The following is a 17,012-nucleotide window of genomic DNA, read 5'->3' on the forward strand; positions in this document are numbered from 1 at the left end:
TGTAATAAAAGAGTTTCTTTTTTTTTACCAATTGAAATTGTGTTCTTTTTGGTAAGTACAACAATCACTTTTTGTAATTTTCACATTGTGCTGATTTTTATTAACTAATCTACAATACTTTACTGTACAATGTAAGCAAAGTAGACAGGGAGTACTGGACTGAGAGTATGTTACCGATACAGTTGAATGACAAAATTGCATGACTGTAATTTGAAGTAATAATTGAGCTTCTTGTGTCACATTCAGGCACCACAATGGTGCGTGAGTCACTCTCCTGAAATGAAGAGTTCAGAAAAGTGGTGGATGAGGCTTCCTAAGATTGATTGCGAGTGCAGACGGTTTTCTACTGGAGAGATTTCCTCCAACGTGAGCTTCAGGTGTCGTCGTGATGATTTTCAGAGTTGATTTCTACTCGTAGAGAAGAACTGTACCAGTGGGACTGTTGACTTTACACGTGCAGTTTAGAAATCTACTCATAAGAAGACTAAAGTGTGTTTCACGGGCTCAGCTTGGACTGAACACAGCTGTATGAAAGTGGGGACATGCATTACCTATGAAGACAGGTGCATCATCATGTTCACAAATGATGAGACGTTACTGATTCACATTAAGAGCAAAGTGCCGTTTCGGAGACTTGTAACCCGCTCCCATTCAAAACTGAGGATTCAACGAATCCATTTCAGTTCAGATCCGCTCAGAGCAGCAGAACTCGGTTTGGTTGCCAAACCCACAGGAATGAGCCAACCATAAAACAATCCGCCATTAGAGCCCACTCTGGGACATCGGGCTGTCTGGGACCAGACTAGTTCAGTTCACAAAAATCCACTTAAGCATTTAAAATCACATGGATGAATCCAGCAGTTTTTGTTAAGATTTTTTTTTTTTTTTTACATGGATGTTACCATGAAATGAGCGAGCGGCTGCTTGTGTTTTTGCTCATTGATAAATGCCGTCTGGATAAAAGCTGATCAGCAGCGACGAGATGAGTCGAGGAGTCAGTCGTTGACTCGGTGTCCTCAGCTGAACGTCCACACCTCCAGCTCCATGACACGGAAGTCGTCTGTTTCGGCGAGGCAACAGTTGTTGAAAGTGAAGCAGGGGCTGCTGCGGCCCAGGTACAAGTTCTCATCCACCCACAGACCAAAGTGACCACTGCACAAGAAACAGACAGAGAGTATTGAAGAAATAGAAACACAACCTTTTATTCAACTGACCTATTATTAATAATCATTTCTACATAACACACAAGTATAAGCTGTTTCCAGGGGGAGGAGACATTACCTGCCTCCTCCAATGGCAAAGGAGTCCAAGTCTCCTTTAATGAAGAAAGAGTTTTCTCCAGTCCATCTGAAGCACTGCAGGAACAGACAGCAGCACATTTACTTCAACAGGAAGTGTCACTTGGAGCCATACACTCCCTTGCAGTCATTTAATCTGTACAGTTTACATGCTTTTAAAAGTGGTCTTACCTTGAAGCGAGGGTGCAACATGAAAAGGAATGTCTCTCCTGTGCCGTAGAAAGTCTCACTGGGCCGCAGAGGGTGAGAAAGGAAAGCCCCGAATATCTGATGAAAAAAAGGTAAAAGAGACAGTAGCAAAAGGAAAATAACAATGATGAATTCTAAAAAACAAAATTGCAATTTTGAAGCAAAGAAGCACAGAAACTTAAATCACAGCAGGGGTTACAAACTGTGTGACAAGAAAAAGACAGATAGGAGAGACAATGCAGGTTTGGAGATTTTCTTTTGGAACCCCCCCCCCCACCCAATTGATACTGAAATATGTGTTTTTACCTCATCAAGTGCGTCCTTGATGACTATAAGCACAGGAGAGTCCATGGCACTCAGTTTTCTGTAGAGGGACTTGAGGCTGGCGCCATGACGGGACGTACTGTAAGCCAGGCGCCAGGTATGGCCGACTGTCCGGGGGGGAAGTTCCTTACATAACTGGAAAGAGAAAGAAAGAAGAAGAGAAAATTTAATAAAATTAAACTGAAAGGATCCTGATATCTAAACAGATACTGCACAATACAAACTGTTTTTTATGTAGAGACTAAATGCAGTATTCATATCTCCTACCAGTGTTATAATACATCCCATTTTTACACATCACAAATGTACCTAAAAGAGTTTCAAATTCATCCTCCAACAACATCCACTGTGCATGTGTAAACCTTAAGCTCTGACAATGTAATAAAGCAACAAGGAAAAAAAATGTTCCAAGTTTGAGCAAAATGTTTCAAATACCATGTGAACAGCTACAGGTCTCACTGTCAGAGTCAAAGATAACCAGTTGCACAGAATGTTAAAAGATATAGGCCTTACTTTAATTTTTGAAATATGAGACTATAAATAAGAAAGTCTACAGGTTAAACAAAATCACATCACCTCTACTTTAAAACTGCAAGAACACTACAGACTGTTAAACACACCATTTTCCCCATACAGTTAGGTTACAGCTTCTCATGCTGTAGTGACTTCCTGTTTACATAACTAATTGCATTTAATTGCACAGTGCCATAGATGTTTCCAGGCAACTAGTTTATATAATACTAAGACATTCCTGGTAGCACTTTCAACACTTTTCAACAATCATTATGGAGAGTACCAATACCAAATTTATAACAACTATCTGTTATTTGGTAGATTTATAATGTAAATGAAGAAAAAAAAAACTTTTAACTGTGACTGTAACTACTATTTTGGACTAAGTTTGTCATTACTTAGACCTTATGAAAGACTTCACACACAAACTTACTGTAAGTGTGGATTTACAAACAGCTGGGGCAGCCGGCTTCAGCACATAGGTCAGACATGTGTGACTAGTTTCTCTACTTTATACTATCTCGGTCTTACTCACCTCTCTAACGTGTGCTGCTTCCAAAATGTGGCTGCTCTCTACAATATTATTGAGTCCGTCAGGGTCCCTGTCTATGAGCAGGATCGGCTTTTCCCCACCGTCTTCCATCAGCACCATCTGCAAAAGAACAGATTTAAAAACAAAGCAAAGCAAAACAAAACAAAACAAAACACACAGGTCAGATTGTTCTAGAAGCTCAGAGGGCATGAATTCTCACTTTTGTCCTCTTCTGGCACCAGGTGTTTCAGTCTGTAGTGACTCACCTTTAGGCAGCGTGTTTACATACACACACACACACACACACACAGATGCTTTTCTCCATTATTTGCCCAAATGTGCAACTGAGAAGAGCCCGCTTACCTCCCAGTCGTCCCCTGAGCCCTGGTGCCTCTGAAACACCTCCTCGTCCTCGTCCTTGTCCTCACCCTCGTCCTCTTTGTCTTCAATTAGTACAAACTCCTCTTCGTCACGGTCCGCTCCCCCCTCCTCCTCCCCTCCCTCAAGTATACACAGGTCTGGTCGACAGTGCGTTAGGTAGGCACACAGCTCGTCAGAGCTACAGCGGGGAAGAATGCAGTCACTCAGAAATGTTGGAAATTATAAACGGCACCATCGCCAGCTGTGTCAACATGGTGAGAAGTGACCACAATACCAGGAAGAGACTGAATAGACCGAATGCAACTCGTGCTGTTATGATGATTGTCAAGTCTTTTATTATCATAAGATTGTTTCGTAACAGGTAAATAAAGATATTAGTTAGAGTCTGTGTAAAGTAGCGAAAATTTAAATGCGTAATACTAAAGTGGTTAAAACCTGTACAGTACAGTTACCAATGATACATAGAAAAGAACTTGTATAATCACATCTAATAACCATTCCTAATGCTATTAAATAGTTTCTGTTTGGAGTTCATACACAGTGATCATACTCAACCAACCGGTTACAGATTGATTTTCCCAAGAGCCACCTTTGTATTTTCTCTTTTGTCAAGATGGATGCATGAGTTAATATATAACACTTGTGAGTGGTTCTGGCAACACAAGTAAAAATGTTATGAATGAATGTTAATTCTAAACTAAAGTAAACTTGAGTCAGGTTTGGCATTGTTTCTGAAAAAATACAATGAGCAACAAATAGAGAATAGAATAGAGTAGAGAATAGAGAATACTTTATTCATCCCTAGCAGGGAAATTCAAGTTAGTCCAGTAGCTTAAATGTCAAAGCTATTTGAAAGTGCACATTAGACACAGTCTTTGAAAATTGTCGCACAATGTCTTTGTCTCTGGTGGAGTTTTCTGCATGATTCAAAATATCTGTGATAACTGTGATGACAACATCAGGGTTATTTTTCCACTATTTTTGGAGCTTGACTCACACCAGCGACACAAAGTCATAAATATCTGTCGTCAGTGAGATTGGTTTTACCTCTTTAAATTTCTGATCAGACTCTTGCTCTGTCATTAGTTACTGTACCTCTCTTGTGAAAGAGCGAGCCAGGCGTCCCTTCGTGGTAAGGTTTTGGAGGACCCCCGATGAAGACCTCCCACTCCTTTCTTCTTTCCTGCAGCCGGCTGAACCCGCAGGCGCACAAACATCAGACTTCCAGGACTCACTGATGATCTACTAGGTGCTGGAAACCAAAAGAAAAAGAAAATCAGGCGTGGACTTGTGCTGAGGAAATACTACATCTGTCACGCAAACACTGATTCACAACTTTGTACCTGCAGTCTGACTGCTGTTAGACTTCTCGGTGTCTGCCGTGTTGAGCAGCTCCGTCTTCACTTTGCTCGCCACGTCTTGACCTCCACAGCAGAAGGTGGCAGCACTGCTCAGGACGGCCACTCCCAAGCCACCAACAGACTCCTCGGACAGCACCTCCAGCGGACTGCTGTCCAGTTCTCGCTCTGCCTCGGCCATGTCTCTGCTCTCCGCGTCCTCATCTCCGGAGGCCTCTTTACTAACTTTACTCAGGCCCAGAGACAGACTGGACAGGTCTGACGATGCTGCGGACACCAGAGCTGGAACCGACTCCCCCGTGTGGTTTGGGAAGCCGCCTGCTTGGCTTTTAGAGGTTTTCAATTTCTGGAAAAGTTTCTTCCCTTTCCCCCTATAAAAGAAGAGAATATGAAGCGCTTGTATTGACTCCTGTGGGCTGAGTGAGTGAGTGGGTGTGTTTGTTTAGGATCAGAGAGTCATTGCTGACCTCTGCTGGGAGGAGCTGAAGTGAACATGTGAGATGTCAGAGAAGAAGGTGACGGAGGCCAGGTTGTCCACAGAACATGACAGGAGGTACTCCTCGCAGCCGTGCTCCTTCACCAGAGGGAGCGTCTTGAACGGGTCAAAGAAGATCTTATTAGCCGTCACCAACAGGATCCCGGAGACGACTCCCTGACAGAGACAGACAATGTTTACGTTAGCTCACTTAATGTCAACCACTGTCATGAGGTCAAACATCAGCATGTATGTTGCCACCCACCTTGCGGTCAGTGATGTAGCGGCAAAACAGTTTGAGGTACGGCGTGGCCTCTGGCCCCTCCCCCTGACAACACTCAGGTGGGAGAGCCAGTAAGCAGAGCTGTCCGTCAGGCAGCGGTACCGCCTCCACATCCTGTCAGCATCACACACAGAAAAATACATTAGGATCAAAAGCTAAAGTTTGATGATTGGTTTTGTTGGGTTTTTTAGTTTTTATATTTATATTTGGCCTTTTGGCTGCTTTTGACAAAACCAGCTATTTAAATACTTTAATTTGGTCTTTTCAGTTTCAGCCCTTGATGAAACTCCATTATGGACATTTGTGCTTGAAACAATACAATTTCTGCACCAACTACACGAATAATTATGTTTTTGTCTGCACTGCAGTGCTGTAATGTTTTGACTACTGTGTCTTGTTTTCTTGCCTGTTTCCATGGTAACGTCTTACACATTTGATCCGTTATAAAACCCCACATTTTTTCCTCACCAGGGTTTAGAAGTGTCAAATAACTAGAAAAAAATCCTGTTAAGATTAACATCCACTTATGTGGTCAGATATGTTTAACAACAAAGAAACACTTTCTATTCTTCTTTGCTCTTAGTTTCTCATGTAGCCTATATTTTAATAAAATAATATTTATTAAAAACAAAGAGCTGCACCAGAGCTTTACTTTACTGGCAGGAAACTGAATCACACATTTATTTCCACTTCACACAGTGATTACTTTTGTTAAATGTGTCACATGTTATTTTCAAAAGTCATGTTATGTAACAAAGGTGCCAACAGACATTTTTAACACTTTGCCACTTTGGTTTCTGTTTCTTTCTTTCCATGCATGAATGCTCGAATTATTTTCTCAGGAGATCTTAAAGTGGCTCAACAGTCACTGAAGTTATACTTAGACCAGATTTATTTAGCCCTAAACCACAGTAATATGTCTTTATCCTACTCTATAGCCTAATCTTTTCCCTGAATAAAAGTATCAAAGCCACAATGCATTCAAAACATTGCTTGAACAACAGTAGGAAAATATTATCAAAAAATGTACTTATAATATCAAAGTAGAATTATTTACAGTAAAAATGGTTCATGTGACTGATTGTTATTATCGATACTGTGGACGCAGCACTTTGTTGTTGGAGCTCATGGAGGCGGAGCTGGATTTAACCCTTTCATTTACACTCAGGTAGTTTTTTGATCCCCAGCCTGAGGCCCGGGACCTTCTGAAGGGAAAGAATATAAATCTGAGCGGTCGTCAGATAACTAATGAGGTAGAAAAGAAAGGTTATCGAAGCATGAAAAAGTAAGTACCTCAAAATTGTTTTAAGTAGCCTACACTACTACTAGGAAATGTACATGCGTAATTAATTTACATATTAAATACTGCATAATTAGTGCTTTTCAATTTGCAGAACGTAAAGTCAACAAATTTACTCACCAGTAGTTTGTCATATTCTGCCTCTGGTGAGGGCGAGTGCGGCGGAGCAGGACCAGGATCCAAACAGTCTCGGTCCTCCTCTGCCTTCTGCTTGTCTTTGGCCTCAGAGTCTCGGTTCAGCTCTGGCTGAGACCGTCCAGGACCGGTGGAAGTGTTTTTTCCCTTCGGTACGACCAGCTGCTTCAAAATGGAAGTCATGATAAGAGGAGCTCTGACATTGAAATATATAAAACCCAGTGACAGGAGTGACTAGTACTACTTCCTCTTTTAACATGCCTGCATATCCCAACTTCTCTTTGTTTGTCGTCACATCTTAGTCCCATGAGGGCTGTGAATGACGGACTGGAAGCTTAGTTTCAAACCTAAATTTCCCCACTTATGGTATTAAAATAACAGAGGCTAAAATATATTATATCATGTATCACTGTATTATCCATTGTGTTTATAAGGATAGGTTAAGGGTGAGGGACTAATTACTTGAATGGATTTAATCGCAGTGCAGCAACTCACTTCCTGCATGAGGCTAAAGACTTGCGCAGACAAGGGGAAAGGTCTTGTTTTGCATTTCAAATGCAGTCAACAATAGCATGCAAAATAGTTTCATTACCAACCTTTTACACACCTAATGAGCTCACTTAGTATGTGCGTCACATATCAGGCACCATTATGTGCTTACAGCTGACTCTTACCTCTCTAGGGATGAGGGAGGCAGATGAGGACGACACATTCGAAGAGGTACAGTGGCTCATTTTACTCTCTTCTCCCGAGGATGTGCCGTTACTGTTGAACTGAGACGAGACACTGAACACCGTGTCCCCGGGGAGACCCTAAAACACAACCACACACAAACATGAACAAATGATCTCTGAACGGTATTTTTCAGTGCGTAATCAGACCTCGACTTTTAAAATTTCTGTACGAGTCAGGAGAGTTTTTCGGTGTCAACTAATCCAGGGCATCAAGCTGCTCACATGCCACAATAGTGACTGCACTTGCACGGCAACGATGAGCAATGAGGAGTTAAGCATCATCCACTGACAGATGGATCCATTGACCTAAATTAGATTACTGGCGCCTAACAGATTATGTGACCAATGAAAAATGGTGGGTTTTAGTGTGGGTGTGAGCATGTGGACCCGTCCTTGGATCTGTTTGTGTTCTTATGTTGGCACAAATGTGTGCATTAATACATTTACTGTATATCAGGATGAACAATATTAAAAAGACATCCAATAATACAATGCTTCTGACATTTTATTTGTCACGCAACATCTCATATAATAACACTATATGGCACTTGAATATGTGCTAAGAACGGAAGTCAAAATATCAGATGAAGCCAGGTTCAAAATCTGTTTTGTTGACATATTAAGTAAACAGATTTAAAGACAGGATTTTGGATATCTGTTTCATAACCACATAAAGAAAAATACTGTCAACAACCATAAAAAAGATCAAACTCTGTTTGGAGGAATAAAAATATTATATAAATCGGGCTAAGAACTCCACTATTTATGAACAAACTCCTCCATAAAACCCTTCATGATAGTGAAATAAATATACAGATCAATAAAAACTGGCTCAGAGTCTGAGTCAGAATTCTAAGTGAAGTCATATTTTTCCAAATAAACAAACAATAGAAGAAAAAAGAGGGAGAACAACAGGAAGGACACAAGGAAAATATGGTAAATTCCCATGAAAAAATAAAATGAGTCAGATTTGAGTACTCAGCAATAAGCATCAATGCATTTTCCAGATTCATGATAACACAGAGTCGATGACGGCCTATCAATTCTTAGTTGACAGCTCAGCAAAATGAATCAATCAATCAATCAACAAAAAATTAGAAAGCTGACAAATACCTTAGAATAAATGTCTGAATAAACATTCTTCTGTCTGTATTTGTTGTAGAGACTCTGTAACAGACGCTGTTTCCCCATGGTGTCGGATGAGCAGCTCTGACACACAGATCATCTATGAACCTTGACCACTTCTTATCCAACTCTTTCATGGCCATAAATTGTGTAACCTAACCACCCTGGCATACCTCATCAGATAATATATTCCCACGCAACAATATCGGTCACTTAGCAACTTCCCAAATCGCCACTTACCGGATTCCCACAGCTCCGGGCTCTTCAACGTAGACAGGGAGTGAGGTAAAGTCAATACCAAAACAAAAACATGTGACTCACCCTGCTGCTCATGCTGTCACCTGACAGTCCACCCAAATGCTCCTGCTTCACTGCAGCATTATTCAGATCCCACGAGGTCCCTGTAAAACACAGTTTGTGTCATGTTTTATGACAAAACATCCACAGCACAGCAGAAGCAGCAGAGGCATGCTGACAGGATTAAAACACACCACTGCAACACATATTCTTGCCAGTCACGTCTGTATGAAAATAACTTCATGCAAAGACATGAAACTGCAAAACAGGCTCAGTGTGTGAATTATAAAATGTAAATTCAAGCTGGAAATCATCCCACAGCTACTTTAGATGCAAGCAGCATGTGTCACCAAACACTGCTGGGGTACCTTGTAGGTAGTACTGCCGCAGCTTGGGGTTTCTGATATGGGGGATGTGGTTGAGAGGCCGACCCGCACTGGGCTGGTCCTGAGGCTGACTGCTGCCTGTGGACTCCTGCATCACTCTGGCCTGAGGCTGAGTCTCCCAGGGCCGCTTAGCGAACTGTGGAGGCTGAGAGATGCCAGGAGGAAGCTTGGAGCCCAGCCTGAAAGAAGAAGAAAAAGAAAAAGAAACAGATGAAGTGCTCATTGCACTATATTTAAGTAGGTTACTCATCAGCACACACGCACACGCACAATTGGACTTTATTTTTAAACACACTCACAACACTGAGCAAGTGGACATGGCTGATAAGTCAGTCAGTTAATTTTTACCGTAGAGGATTGTTTTGTCTTCACGCTGTGTTAAACTTAATAAAGCATAATACAGGAGCAGTGAGTGCGAACCTAAACAGTTATGTAATGGACCTTAAAACCAAAACACACAGCTGAGGAAAACTGCTCCTTAGGTTTCTAATTTATTTCTAATCTAATTTGATCCCCTGTTAAATGTAATGTGTAATGAAAATATTGATTAGGGTGGCTTTAGAAGATACAAACAGAATTCACATTGTGATACTATACAGTGATAGTATGACACAATTTGTAGCTTTATTTAATGTCTATGAAAGAAATGGCTTGATATTTCTATTGTTGACATATCTCTGCTACTCAATTTGAGGCTCAAACATCTGAATTCTACTGGGGATTATCAATTAATTTGCTGGTCATATCTTGATGAATTAGGTTGGTCTTTCTCTTTACCCACCAAACATGTCCTTGTGTACCCACTGTGGGTAGTTGAGGGGTTACTGTGGGACAGTGTGGGCAGGACTAAACCCACACTTAATCAGAATGGTCGGGGCCACATAGGTCCATTGTGAGTTGGCCTGCATGGGACCCACACCTACTAGCCCCCATTTTAGGCCCCATTCTTCGTCTGGGAATCATTATATCAGGATATAATGATACTGCCTGTGCTGACAAACAGGGATTCAAGGATTCACTGTTTATCACCATATAGAGTGTGAATAACTGTGTAGAGCTGTGTTCACAGTCTGATCAGTTATTTATAGGGGAGTGGGAGTTGTCTGTGTGACGGCTGGGGAAGTGAATCCCAGGCTTTGCGGAGTCTTTTAGTGACATTTGGTGAAACCAGCTGGTCAAAATGGTCATCGTCGTCTGGAGCGACACAGACTTCATCTAAAATGTTGTCACCTTCTAATGAAAGAATGAATTGTAACGTGCTTCAAATCCGAGAAACAAATGCCACCCAAACTTGTCACATGTCTGCTTGGAGCTTTCTCCTTTGTTTTACTTCTCAGTAATCCATGTATTTGTATTTGGTCTGACCTGCTCTTAACGTTGCCAAAGTAGCTGTTCCTGCTCTTGTCCCTCTTGGCCTCGTGGTCCATGGCTCCTAAAGTCTCCAGCCTCCTCATAGACTGAGCCATTTCTCTGTCTCTGTTTAGTCTGAAGGGTGCAGCGGTGGCAGAGGCGGAGGGATGAGAGGCTCAGCTGGCATCCTTCCTCCTCCTTTTATTCCCCATGCCTACTGTGCCCCAGTTTACAGCACCTACATAAGGAACAGGAAGTCACAACATAAGGAGGACCGATATATATATTTTTTTACAAACATTAGCCAAGCAGTGAGAGGTAAAAGAGGCCTGTAAAAGCTCTACTGAACCTGCAGCCACATGACCCCATAAGGAAGTGAGCTAAACACTCAGCAGCATAATGGAGCCAGCTACCCATTCAATTAAACTGTCAATCAACCCATATAATTGGTTGAGTGAGTGCCTTGGCCATTAGTGTGTCTGAGCCTCTGGGTTCAAGGTGGCTGACCAAGATAAACAAGTTGGGTATATTTAGCACTTCTGAATTATTTCACGTCCAATAGGCTATCACTTTGATAAAGCTAAATAGGGTGTTAATTAATTCAATAGCCTACTTTCCCTACTGTTTCCTCATTGCTGTATTCAGAAATGACCTCACACTGTGTTTATATCATCATGTCATAGGAATGCACCAGGCTCACATTCATACACAAGCCTCGTCATTTACATGACAAGGCTCACATCCTTTTTGCGGTCATTTCCATGCAGTCATCTCTGAAATGACCATAGCAACAACAGGGTTAGCTTAGCTTTATCATGCACCCTACAGTACAAGAGCTACAGACATTATTCAGTCATATGGCGTATAAAAAAATGTCAACAATTTGGTTCCTGTAAATTCTGCCGGGTGGAGGAAGTGAGCATTTCAGGCGACATTACAGAATAATCGAGGCAGCGGCTACGACATGAAAAAAAAAATTCATGAGCAACAGCAGACAGAGAGGAACAGACTCACAGGAGCAGGGGATAGACTGAACAGTATCATCACTGACCTGTGTCTAGCCCAGGGATGGAGGAGACGGGTGGCGGTCATATGAGCGCGTTTTCATATTGCAGTGTTATGATATCACTGCAGACAACAGTAACAAGTTCGATCCCCAAGCTCCGCCCTGCGCTCAAAGGACCGACGTCAAGATAGTTCCCTCCTCCCCGGCCGGTGCAGACGATCAGCGGCCGGAGGTGGGAGGGAAACATCTTGCAGATCTTGCAGAATTTACATTTTGGATGTCTGAGAGTGTGATGATGTTGAGCTGGTGGGTTTTCAAGTAGGAGATCCATGTCCTAGCCAGATTCATTGAAAAAGCATATTTATGAGTAGATTTCAAAAAAGAAAGAAAAAAAGAAAGTGCTGCTTGGACAGGTGCTCTTCAGTGAGGCAGGTGTGAAAACACAACAAACTCCAGGGACTTCTTGCTGTGAAAAAATGATGCAAATGTCCAAGAGAAAAAATAAAGGACTGAGGCACTCTGATGTCGGGTGGAGAAAAAAAACATTTATTGAGAGCAAAGACAATAAAACAGACCTACACATCCTTTTTTCACAGCAAGAAGTCCCTGGAGTCTTTTGTTTTGTGAGTAGATAGACATGTTAGCCATCTTTGAATGTAGGCTACTGTATGTATTTATATTATCTAGTGTCTTACTGTCTTGTGAGCCCATGTGGGCTGCAGTACATGTGCATGACACTTAGGCGAAATAAACAAATCAATCAATACACACCAGTTTACATCCATGTCTCAAGCAAGTGTGTGAAGTCAAAGTTGAATTTATTACACGGTGCCCTGACCATTCATGCCTCATCATAAACTAAAAAAAAACATCAGTAAAGAGCACTGAACTGTGATCATTTGCAGATAGTAGAAAATATCAAAAAGTCAATTAGAAGTTCAATAGCTGAAAGTCATGTGATGGCTTAAAGTTTGAATGTTTCCAGCTAAGAGTATGCTGGTAATCCAAGTCCATAGGGCAGGGAAATTTCAAAGATTTGAAGATAGTTGTCATCCATTTGACTGAGAAAATATAGCAGAAATCTTGATATTTAAGTGAAATGATATACAATTAAAAAAGTTTGTATGTTTGTATAAATTGTCCATTGCCCTTGACATGATGTATTCAACACTGCCAACCTCCACCCGTAGGAGGCGCTCGAGGACCAGTTCTGGTAGAGTGAGGTCATGAGGCTGCAGCCAATCAGATCACAGGAACGACAGCCACAGGCTTCCGGCCTGACGAACGACAACAGAGCTGTGAAAGACGAAGAGGAGAAGGAGCCGCTACTCGCAAAGAACCAAGTGTTGTAGTTTTCAGAGATTCAACTTTAATCTACCGTAAGTCACAATCTTGCAGTGTCTATTGCCTTTCGAGAGTATGAGCGAAACACAGTGGAAAAATAACGGTCTGCGGTTGGGGGTCAAACTGGGGGCCGCTGCTGGTGGTGCTAAAGCTAACGGACGGTCCCTGTGTGTGAATCCCGTAGCAACCGGCCGGCTAAAGGTGAACAGAGCAAAACAAATCAGCACCGCTTCTCTTTTTCGACAAGATTAGCCCTGTCCCTGTGTCGATGAAAACGTGTATACCGTATCGGTGCCGTTAACACAGCTGATCTAAACAAACAGCGCAGCTGGTTAGCTCGTGTTAGCCCCGATGGTGCTGCTTTGCTCCTGCAAAATGCTGCGAGATGGCAACGGTGAACCATGACTGGCGTCTGGCGAGATCGACAAGTCCTTTTAGGCAACAGTTCGTGTTGTTTAATTGTTAATTTATCAGCTTAGTTGTTAGATTGTTAAGATTTTTTTTTAGTAAAGACGAAAATATTGAGTCTTTAAGTATTTGGAGTTCGTGCCTTTACGAGAAAACATTACACTGATAAAGACCCATTGACGCAAATAAGCACAATCAAAGCATTTTTTAAACCAATCCAGAGCCTATTGACAGTATGCATTTACCGGTACTTGAGAAAATGATTAACCTTTTGTCTCCGTTTTGCTTGATTAATCATTTGTGTAACCATACCAAACTATCATTAAATTCAGTAGTGTATAAGTTCTCCTCTTGTATGACTCCCAACAGATGCTCTAACTAAGCACTCATTTTTATCCCAAGAGCCAGCAGTCATTCAGACAGACATGGGATCTGTTTGCTGAACTGCTCCATCTTCAGCTGCAGCTGTTAGCACCAAACATTGGTGTGCAACTTCCCTGTTAATGAGAAAAACCCACAATCACAATGGAAACAGAAACAGTAAGTTTACTCTCTCACAATTGTTGTCTCTTTTTCTTTTGTTTCCCCATGTATTTACTATAACCAATGCAGTAAGCCATGATAAATGTATTAGAGAGACACTGAATGTGCTCTTTATGTTTTGCAGGACGTTATCCCCATCTGGCAGAATAAGCCTCACGGATCCACCCGTAGTGTTGTGAGAAGAATAGGTTCTTCTCTACCAATCAAACCTCCACAAAGGGCATGTTTCCAGGTACTTGTCATATACAATGTGACCTTTTTTTATATAGTGATCTTATAGCCCTGTTATTGCCATGAACAGGTTGCATATAACACTGTCTTGTCTTGTGCCCTTGTGCATTAGGAACTACCAGGTCTACCCTCTCTTCGGCCTATGGATGGTCCTATAGTTCCTACCTTGGCAGACATAGCTTGGATTGTTGCAGATGAAGAGGAGACGTATGCCAGAGTGCGGTAAGCATCCAGTCAGTTACTACTCTTTTATGTAGTGCCATGTCACATTTCCTCAGTTGCGTGATCCCTAAATTTAAACTTGTGGGTGCACGTGCAGATAGAAGAAATGCTGTTCAATGCTATAAAATCTAATATCTAATGTCATATTTTTGCTGATAACTTTTCACAAATGCTGTTTTTTTAACGTTAACAACAGACCATTATAAATGTAATAAAGATAGGGTTTTTGTGTTTTTGAATGTATCAGACTGAACCTAATTAATTGTTGTTTATGTAGATTAGTACAACTCTTTGCTTGGACAGTAGGTCGGAAGGAAGCACAGAGTGAAAGCTGGACACCAACCCAGTAAGTTTGTTGTAATAAACTCTGCTTGACGACACTAACCCCCCACTGTTCTGTTCTCAGGAGTGACACACGTCCTCTAAAACATGAGTGGCGGCCCACACCTCTGCTGGTGCTGCACAGGAACTCCTCTGTGCCCAACTTTCGCCGCGAGGGCAAAAGGGTGGAGGGGCTTAGGAAGCCTGGGGTCACAGCGCTAAATCGCACCACAGCCCTGCAGGACGAGCTCAGCAGACTGCGTGCACAGATCGCAAAGATTGTGTCAAGTGATTCTGGTAGGTTTCCCCTAGCAGAAAATACAGTGTGCACTTGTTCACTGTAGATATTGTATCCAACCTCACACTCTTGTTGTTTGATTTATGAAGCTGCTTTGAGCAGGATAGATTCAAATTGCCTTTTGGAGGGTGTGTGTTGGTTGCCAAGTCAGCCGCCCTAATTCTCTTAAAGGTCTTTGGTACTAAGGTGTCTTGCCATCAGTTTGTAGGCCAGTGACCAACACAACCTCCGGAGTTCATTTGCGATTTGATGAAGAGGTTCTGGGAGGAGAGCTGCTGCAAACAGCGATAGCACACTCATGCTCAGATAAAAATAGAAATGTCATTTGGACCTGATCTCATTTTGCTCCTCTGCTTTGTTTGTTTCCATCAGGCTCCAACCCCCTGACTCCTGATCTGCTTTCTCCCGACGACACAAGTATGAGCTTCTCCATGGCGCCTTTCGAGACGGCGCCCTACCAGCCAGCCGCCACGGCCGCCGCTTCTTTTGTTATTAGTGATGTCACAGAGGAGGAAGAGGAGGAGGAGGAAGAGGACGATGACAAAGATATGGTCTCTGTGGTGTCAGAGCTGGTCCCTGATCCTCTGCCGCCTGTTTCCATGACGGCATCAGCGACCTTTGACCTGGACAGGCCCAGCATGGACTTCCGTGAGGCAGAGGAGGACACGGTGTCTCTGTCAAAGTCAACCAGCTTTGCCGACGTTATGGACATCCTGAAGGATATGAACCGCATGAAGATGAGCAAAGACAGGTATGGGTTTCCATTGGGACACGGCTAAAAAAGTTAGTTTCAGCCCTGTTTTCCCACCCCTGATGTCCACGATGGTTTGGAGACCTGTCTCTTTAAGAAGCAGAAATTCACGTAATCAAATTGTTAAATGGTACTGTAAACGGCTGGCTCGATTTTTAATTGACTCACACCCTTAAGGACTTTTGAGCCCTCATCCAGGGGGAAGAAGCTGAAATTCACTGTTCAAAGTGCAGATCAAAAGAGAGTTAAGAGAACTTTGATCAAGCAGCCATCAAGCACACGAATACATCAGTGACATTGCACTGAAGCAATGAATGTGATGTTAATTTATAAATTAATTTTTATCTACCCTGTGCAATGTGTTAAATGTGTTCATGAAAGACACTTTTACTACAAACAGAATGTGCCTACAAATGTAAATAAAGTGACATTATTATTATTATTATTAGTGTTAGTAACAGAAGTACTAATGCGCTGCTGGATGTATGAATTTCTCCTACATCATCATATATCTATGCCAAGAGTGGCAAAAGACAAATGAGTAAGCACATTTCTTTCAAAGCCATACAATACAGAAGAAGAAAATTCTTCATCAGTATGCTCACATTTACCTGTAAAATTACAGTAAGATTGTACTCTGTCCCATACATAACCACATTATTTATTATTAGATTATTATTTCATAGCTGAACAGTTTCTTACATCAGGTTGTATTTTCTGTTGTTTGTCCCTGCAGGTACAACAGAGGCTGTACATCCCTCAGAGAGGAGGACTCTGCAACTCTGATTTCAGAGGCTTTAAAGAAAAAGTTTGTCCTGAAGGAAGAAGATACTGCTGCTGTGAGACGGAAGTAGCCCGATCATGAGTTTATCATCACTACCCGATCCTGCTGTTCCATGTAAGTCAGGATAGGATAGTAGAGTTTTTGTATTTCTTTTAAGAAGTTCTTTCATTTTTTTTAAAAACGTAATTTGTATCATTAAACCTTTGATGTAAGTGATAGATCAATGTTTTCAGTGGCAAAAATGTTTGAACTCACTATTGGGTTCTTAGTTGTTGTTGTGTTTTCTCTCCCTCGTTATTTTTAGGCCTTTGCCTGTGGAATATGTACCCATGGATCCACAACCTTGCTACTCAGACCCAAGGCAATAGCTGTGTGCCAGAGTTAGAACAGAAAAACACTTTGTCCCAGACTCTCAAAACCAAAT

The 17,012-nt window shown here is 41.9% G+C and overlaps 2 protein-coding genes across 6 annotated transcripts; one reads left to right on the plus strand and one right to left on the minus strand.

Annotated features, from left to right (window-relative positions):
- Window positions 1-74: 74 nt before the first annotated feature.
- On the minus strand, window positions 75-11,845 carry LOC311005719 (oxidation resistance protein 1). 3 transcript variants are annotated; one of them, XM_083998252.1, is made up of 16 exons: window positions 11,732-11,845; window positions 10,696-10,918; window positions 9,313-9,509; window positions 8,969-9,048; window positions 7,463-7,600; window positions 6,774-6,950; window positions 5,336-5,467; window positions 5,063-5,247; window positions 4,581-4,966; window positions 4,333-4,489; window positions 3,220-3,415; window positions 2,860-2,976; window positions 1,794-1,946; window positions 1,470-1,565; window positions 1,282-1,355; window positions 75-1,152 (listed from the first exon to the last, which is right to left on the minus strand). In XM_083998252.1, exons 2-16 carry the CDS (start codon window positions 10,794-10,796, stop codon window positions 1,017-1,019), a joined length of 2,325 nt encoding a protein of 774 aa, XP_083854378.1. In that variant the 5' UTR covers window positions 10,797-10,918; window positions 11,732-11,845; the 3' UTR covers window positions 75-1,016. The 3 variants fall into 3 exon arrangements, with proteins under 3 accessions (XP_083854378.1, XP_083854377.1, XP_083854379.1); XM_083998251.1 differs by having other exon boundaries at window positions 6,774-6,953; XM_083998253.1 differs by lacking the exons at window positions 8,969-9,048; window positions 9,313-9,509; window positions 10,696-10,918; window positions 11,732-11,845 and adding an exon at window positions 8,636-8,773 and having other exon boundaries at window positions 6,774-6,953.
- A 1,110-nt stretch (window positions 11,846-12,955) lies between these two features.
- On the plus strand, window positions 12,956-17,012 carry mtfr1l (mitochondrial fission regulator 1-like). 3 transcript variants are annotated; one of them, XM_083997688.1, is made up of 8 exons: window positions 12,956-13,065; window positions 13,808-13,978; window positions 14,106-14,213; window positions 14,325-14,434; window positions 14,841-15,052; window positions 15,426-15,804; window positions 16,541-16,702; window positions 16,893-17,012. In XM_083997688.1, the coding sequence occupies exons 2-7, from the start codon at window positions 13,964-13,966 to the stop codon at window positions 16,656-16,658; spliced, it is 942 nt and encodes a 313-aa protein (XP_083853814.1). In that variant the 5' UTR covers window positions 12,956-13,065; window positions 13,808-13,963; the 3' UTR covers window positions 16,659-16,702; window positions 16,893-17,012. The 3 variants fall into 3 exon arrangements, with proteins under 3 accessions (XP_083853814.1, XP_083853813.1, XP_083853812.1); XM_083997687.1 differs by having other exon boundaries at window positions 13,841-13,978; XM_083997686.1 differs by having other exon boundaries at window positions 13,850-13,978.

This window comes from Trachurus trachurus (assembly GCF_905171665.1).
Source record: "Trachurus trachurus genome assembly, chromosome: 22".
NCBI lineage: Eukaryota > Metazoa > Chordata > Actinopteri > Carangiformes > Carangidae > Trachurus > Trachurus trachurus.